At 50.4% G+C, this 16,232-nt stretch overlaps 7 protein-coding genes across 7 annotated transcripts; 2 read left to right on the top strand and 5 right to left on the bottom strand.

The window, feature by feature from the left end:
* Positions 1 to 224: 224 nt before the first annotated feature.
* On the top strand, positions 225 to 934 carry B0H65DRAFT_232822 (uncharacterized protein). The gene has a single exon (XM_062822211.1). It carries the CDS (start codon positions 454 to 456, stop codon positions 811 to 813), a length of 360 nt encoding a protein of 119 aa, XP_062680682.1. The 5' UTR covers positions 225 to 453; the 3' UTR covers positions 814 to 934.
* Positions 935 to 1,543: 609 nt separating this feature from the next.
* Positions 1,544 to 2,230, bottom strand: B0H65DRAFT_232881 (uncharacterized protein). The gene has a single exon (XM_062822213.1). It carries the CDS (start codon positions 2,066 to 2,068, stop codon positions 1,613 to 1,615), a length of 456 nt encoding a protein of 151 aa, XP_062680681.1. The 5' UTR covers positions 2,069 to 2,230; the 3' UTR covers positions 1,544 to 1,612.
* Positions 2,231 to 4,154: 1,924 nt separating this feature from the next.
* On the bottom strand, positions 4,155 to 4,883 carry B0H65DRAFT_427869 (uncharacterized protein; the record flags this gene model as incomplete). The annotated part of the gene is made up of 1 exon (XM_062824713.1): positions 4,155 to 4,883. One exon carries the CDS (start codon positions 4,881 to 4,883, stop codon positions 4,155 to 4,157), a length of 729 nt encoding a protein of 242 aa, XP_062680680.1.
* Positions 4,884 to 5,749: 866 nt separating this feature from the next.
* Positions 5,750 to 6,433, top strand: B0H65DRAFT_550069 (uncharacterized protein; the record flags this gene model as incomplete). Its single annotated transcript, XM_062829706.1, has 1 exon — positions 5,750 to 6,433. One exon carries the CDS (start codon positions 5,750 to 5,752, stop codon positions 6,431 to 6,433), a length of 684 nt encoding a protein of 227 aa, XP_062680679.1.
* A 1,459-nt stretch (positions 6,434 to 7,892) lies between these two features.
* B0H65DRAFT_232786 (Alpha/Beta hydrolase protein) lies at positions 7,893 to 10,551 on the bottom strand. Its single transcript, XM_062822209.1, has 4 exons — positions 10,159 to 10,551; positions 9,912 to 10,106; positions 8,796 to 9,844; positions 7,893 to 8,511 (listed from the first exon to the last, which is right to left on the bottom strand). The coding sequence occupies exons 1-4, from the start codon at positions 10,329 to 10,331 to the stop codon at positions 8,027 to 8,029; spliced, it is 1,902 nt and encodes a 633-aa protein (XP_062680678.1). The 5' UTR covers positions 10,332 to 10,551; the 3' UTR covers positions 7,893 to 8,026.
* A 1,019-nt stretch (positions 10,552 to 11,570) lies between these two features.
* B0H65DRAFT_232789 (uncharacterized protein) lies at positions 11,571 to 12,707 on the bottom strand. The gene is made up of 2 exons (XM_062822210.1): positions 12,574 to 12,707; positions 11,571 to 12,510 (listed from the first exon to the last, which is right to left on the bottom strand). Exon 2 carries the CDS (start codon positions 12,431 to 12,433, stop codon positions 11,813 to 11,815), a length of 621 nt encoding a protein of 206 aa, XP_062680677.1. The 5' UTR covers positions 12,434 to 12,510; positions 12,574 to 12,707; the 3' UTR covers positions 11,571 to 11,812.
* Positions 12,708 to 13,462: 755 nt separating this feature from the next.
* On the bottom strand, positions 13,463 to 15,017 carry B0H65DRAFT_232749 (uncharacterized protein). The gene is made up of 3 exons (XM_062822207.1): positions 14,142 to 15,017; positions 13,586 to 14,068; positions 13,463 to 13,524 (listed from the first exon to the last, which is right to left on the bottom strand). Exons 1-2 carry the CDS (start codon positions 14,836 to 14,838, stop codon positions 13,632 to 13,634), a joined length of 1,134 nt encoding a protein of 377 aa, XP_062680676.1. The 5' UTR covers positions 14,839 to 15,017; the 3' UTR covers positions 13,463 to 13,524; positions 13,586 to 13,631.
* Positions 15,018 to 16,232: the final 1,215 nt, after the last annotated feature.

Here is a 16,232-nt window from a genome sequence, read left to right as displayed (position 1 = left end):
TTGAAGGATCGTGGCCCGGACTCCCCTGTCGGTTCCCAGGATCAGAGCTCCTACAGCAACAGCTCGGTCTATCCTGATCCAGAACCCTAGCTAGCCGGTACCGAGCAAAGTCGTGCCAGATTGCGGTTAGGCGGGAAGCGTGGAGCCGCAGAATCCCTACCACATTAGGAGGGGTTGGAATACAGGCTGGAACTTGAGTTTCAGCCTTTGTCTCTATATTGGAGGATCCTTTGATGGCATGGAAACCAAGATCCCTCCATGGTCCAGAGTAGCGAACCCCCGAACAAGATTTCCACTTTTGTTTTATCTCCCTGGTGTCTTCTGTTATCTCCATATCTCGAAAAGAACAATAGGTTTTGCATGATGGTGGGCTCGACAGGAAAAAGCGGGTATCATTGAATTTTCTTTCTCCTTACCAAATAAACACGGTCTGGACCGGCGTGGACTATCCTAATGACGCCGATGGCGAAAAAATGGCAGCGCCTCTTCTCTTCCGCTTTTCTGTTTTGTTCCTCTTCTCTCTATTGGCTTGCAGCACATCCCTCGCCTGTTATTTCGCTCCGCATTACGCCTGCGATGCGCCGCAATCCTCGCACTAACTATCACAAATTGAGTCTCCACTCTGACTGGAAAAGGTTGAAAAAGTTTCATACCCTCGGGGAATGGTGTTGTATCAGGTTCATGGCGGGTCAGTCCTGGGCTATGTTTCTTTCAGCAGCATGGTTTCGGTGTGGTATTTTTTGGGGGATTTTCTTGTTTTTGTCTCGGTCCCGTAAACTCAAGAAGGCGAATGGCTGCTCTAGTCTGGTTTAAAATTTCCCCGTTTCGCATTTTCCTCATTTGGTTCGGAAATACGGCGATTGGCAAGGTTTCTGGTCATCGGTGTTCTCGGCAATCTGTCTCTTAGATCTATCTCGAACTTCTCTTCACCCCCATCCTGAGCGATAAGTTCAGAGTGAGGCTTGTCAGGGTGTTATATGGGCGCTACAGTGGACGATGCGCCGACGCTTGGGGTTAAACGAAATAGGAGGAAGCAGCGTAGCAATTATAGATCATGCATCATGCGTTTATCTTATATATTGTTCTCCACCATGTTTTCTTTCGGAGTTTTTGGTATTGGCGTTGTATGTTGAAAAGCCACAAGGCGAATGATGGTAGTGAAAAGATCGCGAATATTCAGTACGAGTATTTTACACTAGATCCACTTTTCTTCGTTTTTGTACATGGCATGCTTCTGACCTGGGTAAGGAAGGGACACTCGGGCGTTGTTCAACACTCACAACAGAGGATGGAGAAGAAACGGGTTGTAGCTGAATTCAGATGGCAAACAATTTCTTCACTCCCATTTTCATTGTTCACATGTCCCATAATCAGGGTTGTTTACAGTTGGCAATCAATGGGTCTCGGGCACGGCCGGGACAAGTCAAATTTCACCAGCGAAGCTCTAGAACACAAGGCAATTTACATCGCATGATACCCTTGGTTGCAAGGAAATTTGGAGGCAAACTGATTGCTCTGTGAAGTATGGTATGTCTAATTTCAAGGCCAATTGTTCGAACAGACAGTGTGAAAAGCAGTAGGGTAGGGCTTACCACCATCCAGTACTTCGGCATCATACATAGGCCAGTATGGTACAAAGGAAAATAACCAAAAAGGAAATGGAGTAAGAGCTAACACAGTAAGAAGCAGAGGAACGTTTGAGATGGGTGTCAACTTGGTTTTGTTGGTACATGTTGATGTAATGTCTACGAATAATCCAAGGGGAAACAAGACGGTTGGAATAAGGAAAGCTTTGATCAAAGAAAAACGAGTGATGTGAAGTCAACAATGGGGGCTGAGTTTGGGAAAAAGAAACGAGCGGAAAATAAGAGGGTGGAAGGTTGAATGAAGTATTTACGACCTTGCTACCTAGATTCGACGGGTAAAGCTGGTGTCGATTAAGGTCAAAAGAGTGAACAAAATTTGGTTTAGTTTCTTGAAGAATGGGAAGGTAACATATGTTGATGTGGAAAAGAAATAGGGACCCTTGCGCTGAACTAGAAGCGACCATATTACTATGGCTGTCCATGGTAGGATTGTGGCATGCCGTTAATGTTCCGGCCCGGTTCTTTCCATGTGGAAAAAGTCTCAAAAATCGTCGGTTTATGCCCCTAGACTAGAACCGAGGGTGTCCGCAGGAATCCCAAGCCGCGGGGATGCTCTGCGCCTGCGCCAGAAGAGCGATGATTCCGCTGGTATCCCCGGTGCGTGCGTAGAGCGCTTCGGCTTGCTTTCTTTTCTCCTTGAGTGCCGCAATCTGGGTCTGGTCTGGGTTTGCGCTTCGTAGTCGTCCTCCCCGCCCGAGAGTGTCGCGTCAGTGCCTGTATCGTACCCCTCGGATGATCCCGATGCTATGCGACCGCGGCGGCTGTTGGGACAGCTCCAGGAGGAGAAGACGCTGGAATGGCCGAATGTCGGACTGGTTGTGGTTGCTGTCGTTGTGGCTACCGGTGAGGACTCGGAGCAGATTGAGGCTCGGCCGTCTTCATCCCTCTCTGATTCTTGGTTCATGGAGGATGTACCGAGAAAGATGCCGTTAACTGGGTCAAAATTATCAGTAGAGGACTTTTGCGGCGACATAGAAGTGCAGGGAGCTTGCGGCTGAGACGGACCATCCTTCGATGTTGTCGTAATCACGGACTTCTGGCACACAGAGCTCTGACTTGCTTGGATGCTGTAAGATTGGCAGTATCGTCCCTGGAACCTGTGTTGCGCTCCTGGGCATAGAAGCCGAGTCTAGAAGTTGGGTGTGCTTCAATAGCCTTATAGCCCAGTCCAGGCCGCCGCTGAAACTGATGTTCAAAGTCTCCTCCGTTCTGGACACTTTGTCTCAATTCAGACGTTTAAACTTGCAAGGTAGTACTTTCTGCTCTGTTCATCCTCCCTTTGCACACTATACCTTGGATTGTCACTCTGGACAAAGAGCACCAATTCTGCCGACAGAAGCGTATCTTTGCGTCTGGTAGCGAGGGTAGCTATTGTTCTCCCTTAACAATTACAATTGGGTGTCTCAACACCATAGCTGGCTTTTAGCGGGTTTTTAGCGGGCCTGCTGATCGCCGGATGTTAGTGGCCCCTGTAAATCCGGGTTTCTCGCACAATCACGGCCATAAGCTCTGCAGGCCGTCAAAGGTCACGATGGGACACTCCTCGATAGCTCAAAACCCCATTTACTAATTATCGCATCACTTATATGCACCCTCTTACCGACCGTCTTTATTTGCATAAATGTAACACTGCATCAATGTTGTTAATATGGCATTCTTGGGGAGTGGCGAACACGTCTTCTCATCCCGGGAAAGTTCAACCTGAGACTCGCCATGGATGAGAAGATCCTTCCCGTCTGCAACACCCAAGAGCCCGGTGTTTGGTTTATGCACGGCAGTCTCAAGGCGATCAGATGGACACTGCCCGAAAAGCTGCACGAACTGCCAAATTTTGGCTCCGATGCACCTAGGTCGTGCTTGAAGCACCTGGATGAGCACGTATAAGATAGTAACAATACGGTAACATTACACTCGGTATTCCGCTAACTCCGCGGAAGACCAATTCTTATAACCGGTAACTTACGGCATCAAAGTTTCCATTTCATTCGGACATGTTGTTCTCCAACATCGCATCTTTGCATCTTTGCAAGCACTGTTTCACGGCAAATCGTCCAACCAAGTTACTTGGTGAGATGCAAAGATGCATGCTTAATTTTATGATGCAGCGTAGGTCCCTTCTTGTGAGCCGGAGCAATGGTGTCTCTTCGATTTTCCCATCGACGTGGCACACGTGAATGATTCGGTCTTCAAAGAACAGATTATGGCAGCTAAGAATATACTTGTATTGTGAAAGCTAATGAGTGTACCAGATATCCAATCTCGACGGAAAGAACCAAAAGAAAACCCCCCCGACTTTTCTCCTTCTCTTGTGTGACACGAACCACTCGCTTGGGCTGGCGTCTCCGACAACTCATTTCGACGGACACATGTGAGCCAAATCGTTCGTTGACGTTTTCCAGGATTCGTCGACTAAGACACTGTGGTCTTTTGGTTGTCAGCTTGTGTTCATTCATGTGAGCGTCTGGGGCCATGAACCGGAATCTTGATCTTACAATTGTGGGAGGCAATTCAGCTGCTTGAGGTGCCGTTTCCTGGTTCGGCGTAGATGTATGCCCAGCCGCTGGCCCAGCCGTGGTTGTTACTCGCACTTGCACTTGCTGCCGGGGTCGGTGGGGTGTCGATGTCCCTGTCGCTGTTGGCGTTGATGTTGATGCTAGTGTTGATGGTGATGTTGCCGTTCCTGTGCTGTAGTTGTTGCGGTTGTTGCTGCTGCTGTTCCTGTTGTTGTTCCTGTTGTTGTTGTTGTTGCTGTGAGGGCAGTGGTACATGGAGTGGTAGACTTGGATTGTGGGGCACGATCTGGTTCATGTTCCAGCCATAGCAGCAAAGGAGGCTGCACCGACCCATCGAAAACAACAAATCCGCCGGTACCGGGGGTTCTTGGTAGATGATGAAACAGACGAGGTCGTTGAACAGTGCGACCGAGTGAACGTTGACCTGCACCCTCAATTGTACCTCTAGCCTCACGAATCCAATCGCGAGGACGTCTCGGCCGGAGGGACTAACAATGTAGCCAATATGGTTGGAGGTGGGCTTAAATTTATGGTAGCCAAAAAGACCCAGGCGAGCGAGAGTGTGGACGGAGACCAGGGAGAAATCAAGCTCAGGGGTAATGAGGAAGGTCCCCGGTCTGTTAATGGTTGCTTGTCTTTCATTACCAACATCTATTCTTGCCCAAGCCGTCCTTACAGCCGGATGCTCGAGAAAATGGGCTCCGTTGTCCATGTTGTTGTTCATGTTGTTGTTCATGTTGTTGTTCATGTTGTTGTTGATCTTCGTTGCGTGGGTAATTTTCTGTAAGCAGTTGCAGGATGAGTGTGAGAATGTGGAAGAGAATCAAAATATTCCTACCTTTCTCTACTTATAATGATCTGGCCAGAAAAAAAGGACCCAAAGACGCACGGGTCAAGGCCAGGAAATTCTAATAAATGCGTTCTTGCCTGTAAGGTATGTTTCGGCCGTTTGTCCCGCCTCATGCGGCCTCAAGTCTTTACTGACCATATAGGCACAGATATGTACGTTTACTCTGCCTTATCATGCCCGCCAGTTCCGGTGGGAATAACAGTTCTACCTCACGGAGGTCAGCAAGCATCAAGTTTCTCATAACAGCGAATTTCTCTACTGCAGAGAAATCTTGGAGGAGGGAGTGGTACATGAGATTCATCGTCTTGCACATAAATTTGGACAAGCATATATGCCGCCGTATCTGCTTGATTTCGTACAGATATTCATGCCTATTACCTGGCCTTCCCTAAGCCAAGTTTTGCGAGATCATACGGGGTAGGCCGTGAGCCCAGACGCCGGCATCGGATATGTTGCAGTCAATTTCTCAAAGAGTGCATGTCCGGTATCATGCGTCCGAGTCGGGCAGTACCTGACTCGCCGCTGTGAGCCTCTGAGGTACCGGACGTACATACAGCATGCTTCGTGAAAAAAATACAATAGTCGTCTCCTTTATTTCTGTTATGAGTCCCCAGGCCGGCCACAGTAAGATCTGAACCTTTCCTTCTTTCTTTCCTGCCATTCATCATCAAACTTAACCAAACACTCATCACAATCTCCACCTTCCCCCAAAACATTTTTAACCACGTTAGCAAGCTACAATGTCACATGCTTTTTTCCATTACCTGGATGGCGAATATGACCAGTTGTGGGAGCAAATCCGTGAATACGGAGCAATCACTCCCTCCCCGCCCGCGGTCCAGCAGCCCGTCAGACCCTCGAACCCTACCAATGGAAGGAACAACAGTTCGGCACACTACGCTAGGGAATATAACCCGTTCGAAGATCAGTTCGGGCAAGTCCTCAAAGCCAACTCGCCACGATATTCTGGAGCTCCCACTCCATTCCGCACTCCAGCGGTCACTCCAGCTGGCTCTCCACCTGCCACTCGAGTCGTCATTCCAGCCGCCACTGCAGCTGTCTCTCCGGCTGTCATTCCGGCTACCACTCCTGCTGGCCCTTCTCAGCAGCTCAGCAGGAGCAACACACGAAACATCAGAAGGAGGCAAGGGCTATGGAGACTTTACAGCTCCTTCGCGACAGTTTTCGCGGAAACCGAAGACTCCCAACCACGCCGAGAAGCCTGGGCTCGGAGCTTGATCAATGTTAGGGAGATCCTCTCCATTGATGACACTCCAGACCCCCAACAAAACTCGGGGGAGGCGTCCGGGTCGTCGTCCCAGGACGCGACGAGCGGCAACTCGAGAGATGGACGGGTTACCAGGAGCTTGTTGACCCCTGATGAGGAGGAGGACGAGCTGCGCTTTCCTCAGTACGGGTCTTGAAATTGTCTTTGATCCTGCCAAACTCGGCCCGACCATTTTTTTTTTGTATCCTGTCTTTGGTCCTTCTCTGGATGGTTCGTTTCCCTTGTCAGTTTTCTTTTGAGGTTTCACTTGGCTTTTTCTTCTCCGAGCTTTCTTCTTCTGTTCTACTTCGACCCGGCAACAACGACCATTAACCAACCTCGCTCACATCGGCAACCACTCTTCTCGGAGACGGCAACAGCAACAACGACCATCAATCAACCTCACATCAAACCACATCGGCGGCAACCACATCGGCGGCAACCACACACAACTCAGCTGCACCCACCGCACACAACTACCGACGGCCCCCACCCTCCCTTAACATCAGACGGAAGTGTTCAGACCGAACAAAAGTCAAAAAAAGAGTTGGAAAGGTCTCGATCGCGAATCGAACGGGGGACGTAAAGCAAACTGGAAAGGAGTAGAAGAGCCTTATTTGCGTAGCCGGAAGACGCCAGTTACAGTACTACCACAGGGGGTAACGCCCTATAATAGGTGACCATCAGCACCTTACCTGTACTCCTGGACAGTGCTGTTGACTGTCCAGGAGTAATACTGCTGAGGTGGCTCCCACAGGTAAGATCTCCCTCCTTGCGGCCCCAGGTGTTTAGCGAAGCTGCGCACCACACCGCTCGACCACTGTCCCTTTCTGGGTGTTTGTTGAGTGTGGGCCGAGGGGGGGGGGTGGGTTATATACCACAACCCGCGTGCGACTTCCTCCTCGCAGCCGTTACGGTTTGCTTCATATAAGAAAGAATACCAACACTCCGACAAAACCGACAGGACGCGATGCCGACACGGGAGTGTACGACATCGAACACAAAACTTCATTTACAAGGCGACACCGTCACCAAGCCTTACCTTGTCCAGCTCGCTCCCTTGCTCTGGATCCATTTCTATCAAACCGCCACACCTGTTGTCCCCAGCCCCTATACCAAAGGGAAAACAGGGAAATATAGTAAGTATCTCCCACCGCGGTCGTTCTACCTCGTTGTCTCTTGCCAGGAAAGAAGCATGCAAGTATGCTGATACAGTCGCTACTACAGAAGAGTCTACTTCAGAGAAAGCGCCTGAACCCACTGCACCTTACACATTCTTTTCCTTTTCCTACAAAACGGCCAGGCAATGGTGGTGCTCAGCGACGGGACTGGCGATTGATCAAGGACATGCAACGTCACGGGATAGGGGCAGGCGGAAAGGGGAAAGGAAGGGATTGATGGCTGAATACTCTCAAGTTTTGTCGGAGGGAAGTCAACACGACTATTCAGGTGGTTGAGATGGTGTATCTGGATGAGTTGAAATGATTTTATGTATTTTGTCCTCATCTGACAATATTTGGTGGTTCACGATCTTGTTCTCCTTTATCTTCAACGTTTTCTTTGGCATTTCACATCTGTACTGTACCTCTAGCAACAACTTGACTCAATGATATTTAGTGCATTAAACATTAGTTGTGTCTTAAGCGATTAGTGTACGCCGATTCCCATGTCAAACAATCGTTTACTTCATTTTTGTCCCCTACCCGTCCTCCCAGCTTCTGCCAAAACTTCCCTCTGCTTCACCATCATCTCAAACATCATAATCCCCCGCCTCAGTAACCTCCCTCGCGAACCCCTTCCAAAACTCGCAAGGCGTCCTCTCATTCTGGTCATCACTAACCGTCGTAAACCCCCAATCACCCACATTCAACACGCCTCCCAGTCTCTCCTCACTACTAGCCGTTTTTGACCCAGCAGTTGCAATACCCGAGGGCTTCCCCCAGCTGATCACCGGTGGCAGATTCAGCAGTCCCTTGCGGTACGTGTTCGGATCGCCAGTAACAATAAAGGAGGCAAAGTAGCTTTGCATTGCCATGCTAATGCCGGAGACGAAGGGCGCGAGGGCCGGGGCAAAGAGAGTGGAGAGGCAGTCGAGGATGGTTTGTGGCGAGGAGGAAGAGGAGGGCGAGGGTGTTGAGGTGAAGAAGGTGGGAAGGAGGTCAGTGGCGTGCAGGTAGGGGAAGACGGAGTATTGCATTAGGTAGGTTCGTGATGGGGTGTAGGCTTCTGCTAGGTCTGGAGGAGTGGTGGTTAGCATGTGGTTGAAGAGTTGGCGGTGTTGATGGGGGATGTGATGACGTTGGTTTAAGGCTGTCTGACCCGAGCTGGGATGTCTCACCAGAAGCGGCTGAGGCGATACTCGCTTGAGCGTTGCGCAGGGGGCGGCAGGGGTGGGAAAGGGTAGGAAGAGACGCGCGGTTGGAACGCGCTTCCTTGGGATGGGGTAGTGCAAGGGTACATGATGCTGTGCTTCATGTGGAGGGTGGATGATAGCAACACAAGAAAAACTGGACACTCACATCTCACGTTGCACGTAAAGCAACTATCCCTCATGAACGCCGCCATTCGTGTCGCCTGACTGTCATACTTCCTCTTCCCATCGGCACTCTTCTTTCCCGGCACCGGGTAAAACTGTTCGACCTTCTCTGCTTGCCCGCCCTCCCTCGTATAATTCGGAAAGATGGCGTCGAGAAAGCCAGAGAACTGCTCATTCGTCCTGATGGCACCGCTCACGAAGAGACTTGACTCGTCCTTGACGTGCGATATCACCAAGCTCATTTCGCTCCCCGACGGTCCCTTCCAGAAGTTTCCCTGTGCGAGTTCGAGGAGCGGCATCTGGCGAATAAACTTCCCGTCAGGCGTCGGTCCCACGGCAAATGTTCCAGGCGTCTGCGAAGATTGGAGCGCGGCATTAGCTTTTGCAAGCGCATCGGGCGAGGCCTTTCGGAGGCAATCAACCGCTACTTTCCCAGAGGTAGAACCGCACCCTGCCAATCCTCCAAACTTCTTGAAGGTGCCGTCCACAGTTCCGTTTCGATCCCAGGCCATTTGATATGCTGGGCTCTGCAAGATTGCCCTTTGAAACATAGGGTCGAGCTTGCCGCCCTCGGCCACTAGGTGGTGCATGATGGACCCTGCACCTGCAGACTCCCCCATCGCTGTCACGCGCTTCGGGTCACCACCCACCAGGGAAATGTAATCCTTAACCCATTGGAGTGCCGCTCGCTGGTCATGCAAACCGACGTTTGGAACCGCAGAATTCTCCATCGATGTGCCGGCGAGCCAGCCATAAGTGCCGAGGCGGTAGTTGATTGATACAAAAATCATCGAGCCGGGAGTTGGGACCGACTGGGTGAGGAGAGAACTGCCATCATAGAAGAACGGTTGGAGAGACTCCTTTGAGCCGAAGAGGTAGGCGCCGCCGTGAATCCAGAACGCTACTGGGAGGGGCGAAGGTTTCTTTGAAGCACCAGAAAGGTCGCGGAGTGTCTTTCCGGGAACGTACAGGTCCAGGAAGAGACAGTCCTCAGAACCGCCACTGAAGAGCGGGATGGGGAGTCCTCCTAGACTGTTCAATAGACGGTTAATGTCAGCAACGTCGAAGTCATTTGACAACGAGATATGGGTAGGCATACAACTGGTTGAGGGCAGCACCGATGGGAGACTTGTTGCCTGGACCCATGAGGTTCAGTCCAGACACTGCGGTTTGGATGCATTGCGGTCCATAACTGCCGTCTTGGATGGTGTTGTTGAGCTGTGGCGGCGCAGGTTTCGCCCAACGGAGGTCTCCTACCGGAGGAGCGGCATAGCGAATGTTTCGAAACACGTATCTGCGTTTGTCAGCGTTGAAGCCGAAGCGAGAAGAACGACTTGAAGACTCACATATCGCTGTTCGACCGGTAGCTCGACGCTCGGTAGGAGCCATATGGCAGAGTAAGGACTGGCAACGCACTGGGAGATGGGAACTTGACGCCTAAAGATGCAGAGTCTATGAGGGCAGAAGACAAAGAAAAGAAGGTAAGTGAAATAAAAAGGAATGTGGTGCTTGGGAACATTTCGGATGCAGCAGGTACTAAAAGAGTAACATCAACAGGGAAAAGGAACGTCCAAAGAAGAAACCAAAGAAGAACACCGCCAAGCTTTCAAGCACGAGTCATGAACTGCTGGGAATTCTATCGAGACGAAGAAAGTGTGGGAAAGCGATGGGGCTCATCGCACTGTTCAAGCTGGGCTTGGGCTTGGGGATATAGAGCTGTATTGCCCAGCTGAAGAAAGCTTGCCATCCTTTCCCATTGACCTATCAATCCGTTCCTTCTTCAAACCATAGATCACGCCCATAGAAACTCTCAGATTGTGTGCCACCCACCCCCTAATATCTTCAGAGGGTTGGTTCCCGAACAAGATCTCCGGGGATGGACAAATGGCATTTGAAACAGCTCGAGTCCAAGAAGACCGTTCTTGCGCCACCAGATAAGAAGCCAAGATGAGTTTCTGTGATGCGACGGCCGCCTGGAGCTACCATTGGCGACTATCAAAGCCGGGCATTAGCCACCCGACCACTCAACTGTCCGTCGTCGTTGGTCAAGGTATCGGGACCACCAGACGGGTCTAGCATCTGTGTGGTCGCAGAGCAGCCAATCAGAGTCCAAGAAACCGCCCTTTTGGGAAAGTCGCAAATTACCCCTGAGGCTCAAGAGGCGCTTGGTCTTGGCGATCTAACGAACCACAGCATCCGAACTGGGGGGTTGTCTGCGGGCTTCGAGCAAGCAACGACACGAGGGGGGCAAGGGTCTTGGTGGTTTTTAGTACAGAGGCCGCAGATTATTTGTAGGCTACACAAAGAAGCGTAGGTTTGAGGCCCGGCGGTGAAACGGTGGGGGATCGGGCTCGAGAAGGGTCGTCGTGAAACCGATTGGCTAATTGTTTCGGAGCGTTCCTTGGTTGCGAAAGCTTGTCGTACACTGTTGCTATCGCAGGGAGGGTGAAACTGCAGTTGCAGCGCCATGGGCCGTTCCGTGCCTGGGAACCAGTTAGCTGATGGTCAAGCTGGGTAGCAAGCTCATACCGAGCTGGGGAGCGAGGAGGGTGGTTGTGGACAGCAATTGGGGTCCTCAATTGTGGTTACAATACTGACTGGGTAAGACAGGTTGTCCAGTGGGTTCGGATTTTGCACGAAAATGAAAGCAAAGTGGAAGTTGGGAGACGAGAAAAAACCAAGTACCTCTAGGCTTGAGAAGTTGAGGGCGAAAAAAGTCAAAGTTGACTTGGCATCTTTGAGCTTTTCAGGGATCCCGATCGTGACTTCCTCAAATGGAGAGTTATCCGCATGCGCCCTCACGTTTTTCCGCAACCGTCGCTGGTGTAGCGGTTTCCACTTGTTGTCTCGGGCCATTCGGTGATCAGCGACTTCAGCTGGGAATACGTTGGGATCTAGACACACCAATGACCCTGACATATTCTCGAATTTCAATTGTCGAACTAAACCGGCGAAGAACACCGCCTCCTCTCAAACCAGCCCAGCAGCAAAACAGCTTTACTACCTATGCATAGTGATATAACTCCAATCTGGGGTCCATTGCATCCATAATGAACAAGTCTTCCGGATTATGGATAAAATAGATGAACCTGTCGAAGCAAAGTAGATTTTGAGTTTATCCAAACTGTAGGTGGGATGGCAGCACACTACATGAAGTTCCTCGACATTGGGGAAGATATGGGAGAACTCCTCGAAGTCCGAAGGGCCGCTCGAGATGAATTCACGGTCAAAGTCCGTTATAAACTCGCTTTCGAGCTTGAGCCGCTTGATCAACGGCGCAATCCGATCAAATGTAGCGAAAGGACAATCATGAACATCAATCAGATCGGTGTCCCAATTCAGCCAGAAGTACTTGTAGGGCTCGGGGTCACTGCACCCGAAAGAGTCCGTGGAAACCCGCTGATACAAGCCCAGATCTCGGGCTTCTTGGCAGGTGTGCAGCGTGGCTGGCACCGGCGTCGGCGAGACAACGCTTGTGTAGTAGTTTTTGGAATTTGGGTTGAGCGGGGGTCCATATGCGAGGCGAATGGCCACGGTCCGTGGTTCGACCGTCATTTCCCAGATGATGCGACGGATGTCCCATGGGAGGCGGGGGAATGGGTGGAAAGTATCCGTGGACATGGCGCCAGTCCCTTCCTCTGCACGTGTAACGACTGAGACTGATTCTGTTTCAGATCACCGCGGGGATTGGAAGTAATCTGCTGCCGTCGCCGTGTTAGCACTTGCGTTTCAGTTACTATACGTGGAAGGGGAATACCTACGAGTGTCCTTAGAGGATCCGACGCTGCGTTGTTCTAGCCTCGCCGGAACGGCAATTGCTGCAGATGTCCAATATCACGGAACGCGAGACAGATGCAGGGACCAAATGCAGGTACTTCGTGGTGCTGTGGTGCGTGGAGCAGCCAGGGGAGATAGACAGGAATCCGAGAAGAAGCGGGTGTCGATGATGATCACTGGTGGTGACAAAGGAAGATGAATATCTATAAGTAACCGTGGAAACGTCACCTTTGCCGCTGCCAGCCACCAGACTTTGTCTTTCACAGCCGGCTTTCGGTCGTGTCCGACTTCGCGTTGCTGTCTGCGGTGAGCCTTGATGATACCCTGAGTCATCGCTTGGGCTTCCAGAGATGGTTTAGTGTAGATGTCAGATCCATTGTACCTAGGTACCACATTACCAGTCGAGCCTCTTGGCATACTGTATTTTGATTGGGCAATGGCACTTTGGTCGGGTATGAGTAACTCGGGGAATGAGCAGATCGGGGCATTCGTCTGCGAAGCAAAAAATGAATTGGATGGATACTATCCAAGTGGAATTGAAATGTTCGCAAAGCAAGGAGAATAATCCATACGTGTATTTATCCTCACTATCACGAATCATGTTATCCTAGAGGGGAAAAAAGAAATGTGCCAGTGATGGCAGACAATCGAGTCCGATACGGAGCATTTGCACCCAACAAAAACATCCCGAAATTGCAGAAAACAGCAAAAATCTGTCCCATCCGTTGCCTTGCGATATTATCAGAGGTAATGACCGTCGTGTAAGCTCAATCAAGCTTGTTGAATGAAATTTCTCGCTCTCCTTCCACCACACAAGTCCATTCCATGTCCCTGCGTCCATTTTGCTCATGCCAGCAATGAGCAATCCACTTCCCCAGCACCAAGCAACCAGTGAGTTGTGTAGGGGAAAGTGTTGCAACCGAACAATAAACCGTCTGTATCTGGGTTAGTAAGACTTATGGCGCTTCAAAGAGATGGAATATGTTGAAAGCTTACATAAACGATTTGACTGTCAGGCAGGCCTTCCATCATCTCTTCAATGCTAATGTTCGCTTGAAGAGCTTCGTGCTGAAGATGGGATGTCCGATGGGGTCCCGAAAGGACTCCGCGGGTTGGAGAGCGGCTCGACGGAAGCCAGCCACCCGTATGTCCAAGGGGAACTATAGGTCACTACCTTTACCGGTGCTTGCTCAGAAGTGTCGGAAGACGAGCTCTCCGAGCCGTGGTATGAGTGGAAGGTTTTCAGGTGACCCTCAGAAAGATGTTGCTGCCCATCCCAATCCTGTGGTGTATTGGATGGGCCAGGTCCGTCCACTGAAAATGACGTTAACAAGGACCCGCACCGGGAACATTCTTCGTGGACTTCGCGCCTCGTTTTCAACCTTTCTTGTGGATGTTCCATGTCCCATCGTTCCTGTTTTATCCTTTGCTGGTTGAGAAGTACATGCAGAAGTGAGTGGTTATGCTGCTCTGGTTCGTCTGTGAGCAGGCCGGTCAGTTAAGCATCCCTTGTCTGTTCATCAGGGTAAAAAAAAATAGAAAAATTGCTTACCTTTATACCTGAAGCGCTCAGATGATAGTCCTTTCGACTCCTCCGAAGTCAAGAACGGCGTTCCGTACATGCGGAAGCAAAATACCCCCCAATATGCTATATCGATGCATGGGATATAGGAACGGTTTTGCTGGAGGCCCAACCCTTCGTCAAATACCCTCAGAGATTTTAATATCTGTTCCGTCCACGTCATGTGTATTTCTACAAAACCACTCCCGCCGTCCACGAACTCAGGTGAAGGCGCCGGGAGTGCTCTAGCAGCCCGCGAGCTCTGATCCAGGGATGGATCCTCCAGATCATGATGAGGATTTTCAGCATCGCGGAAGGTGAGTACACCTTGCCACCGGGCGGTTTCACGTAGATCTGGCTTTTCCGACGGGGTGGTATGTGGATGGGGGCCCGGGTTGATTTTGAAGGAGCACATAATACCTCTGAGGCCTGGTTCCGGCGCAGCAGTTTCTTGGATGTTGAGCTTGAATTTGGAAGACTCGGCAACTTCCTTCGGGTCGTGCTCCAGAGGTTTGTCCTGGAGATCCAGTGTTGGTCGATGGTTACTGTGAGGCTGAAGTTTCATCTCTTTCTGTTTCTTTTTAAGATCGCTGATGAAATTCTTGTTGTAGCGTGGTGGACATGATTCATGGATCTTTTTGTCTCTCTCGATTTCTGGGAGATGACTATCGTTCTTCGGTCCAGACATGGTTCAATGTTGGCGTGATGGTCTCTCGTATCTGTATCTATACTCGGTAAGGTATGTATCCGTTCGATGAAGACTACAGTCCAGAAACTGAAGACATTGAGATAGTCTTATATACCCAGCATCGTTGCTGTTCTTCTCCATCATTGAGTGAGTTGGCGCCAGGGGCGATTCCCATCACACATCTCTTCCTTTATCCGCAATGGCACCAACATCAATGAACTTACTGCTTCGTGACCAACTCCAAGTCATATAAGCGCTCGCATATGAGACTGGGAGCTGAGGATATGTGCCTCGAGGAGTCCCGGCCCATACCGTCCTTTCATCATTGCTCGAAGTATTGCTGCCATCATGAAGGACAATCATGGAGGGGTAAAGGTAGAGGATAGGGTCAATCCTCTAGACAGATACCTTTTCGATACTTCGGTTAACCGCCGTTGGTTATGGTGCAGGGTTCTGAGAAAAAGATCAATGAGGAACGTGATGGGGATCCCAACATCACAGGTCTCGTTGAAAGGACGAAGAGGGTGATGTGTCCGCAACATGACCAACATGACAAAATCTCCCACGTTTGGTGACTTGTCAAACACGGCAGAATGCAGGCGGGGCGCTCGATCTTCTTTTGAAAATGAAAATCGTACGGTGTGGCCATCTTGCTCCATCACTCATGAAAGGAAGATGTTCTGGGCACGGGTGGTTGGAACTTTGGCAGGAGGAAGTTACGACCAGGATATTATACACAGTAGGGAGAGACGCTTGGCAGTTACGTCACTAACACAACTCCTGCATATTATAGTGTAATTCCGCTAACGCAGCATCTCTTTCATGGTTCCCTTCTCCTTTCAGTGAACTTCGTCAGCGCTGAAACGCGCGCAAGGCGGATCCTGTGCCAACACATTTTCCCTTGGATCACCCATCTTACCGGCTTCCCTCATTCAGACCCCATATAACCAACATATTATACATTACCCTCAGCACAGGCACCCGAAACCCAACAGAACTACGTTTTACAACGAAAGATCATGGGAAAAGAGAGCAGTGTCCTTTGTGCACACGGGCTGCACCTTACCAGGGTCCTCATTTCTCTTCTCCATAGCGCCACCCTCAAGCAGCAAACCACAGTGAAAAGATGAAGTCTCATTGTCATTGTCATTGTCATCCGTCAGACTCCCATCATCATTGAGATAACGGAAACCCAACTTCATCTGACAGACAGACAGAGAAGGAAGAAAAGCCCAAAAATTTTGGCCGGACTGCCCCAAACTACGCAGGACAATACATGACGCTGACAAAACACCACGATGTGCAATGTGGTTTCTGCCCTCCGCCATACTGACGCGGGGTTCTGGAGCTCCGCGCAGTCGACCGTAAAAGGATATAGAGAGAAAAGAAGAGAA

This window comes from Neurospora tetraspora (genome assembly GCF_033439725.1).
Source record: "Neurospora tetraspora strain CBS 560.94 chromosome Unknown B0H65scaffold_5, whole genome shotgun sequence".
In the NCBI taxonomy this organism is placed as follows: Eukaryota; Fungi; Ascomycota; class Sordariomycetes; order Sordariales; family Sordariaceae; genus Neurospora; species Neurospora tetraspora.
The sequence above is the reverse complement of the archived record's forward strand: the minus strand, read 5'-3'. Positions and strand labels throughout refer to the sequence as shown.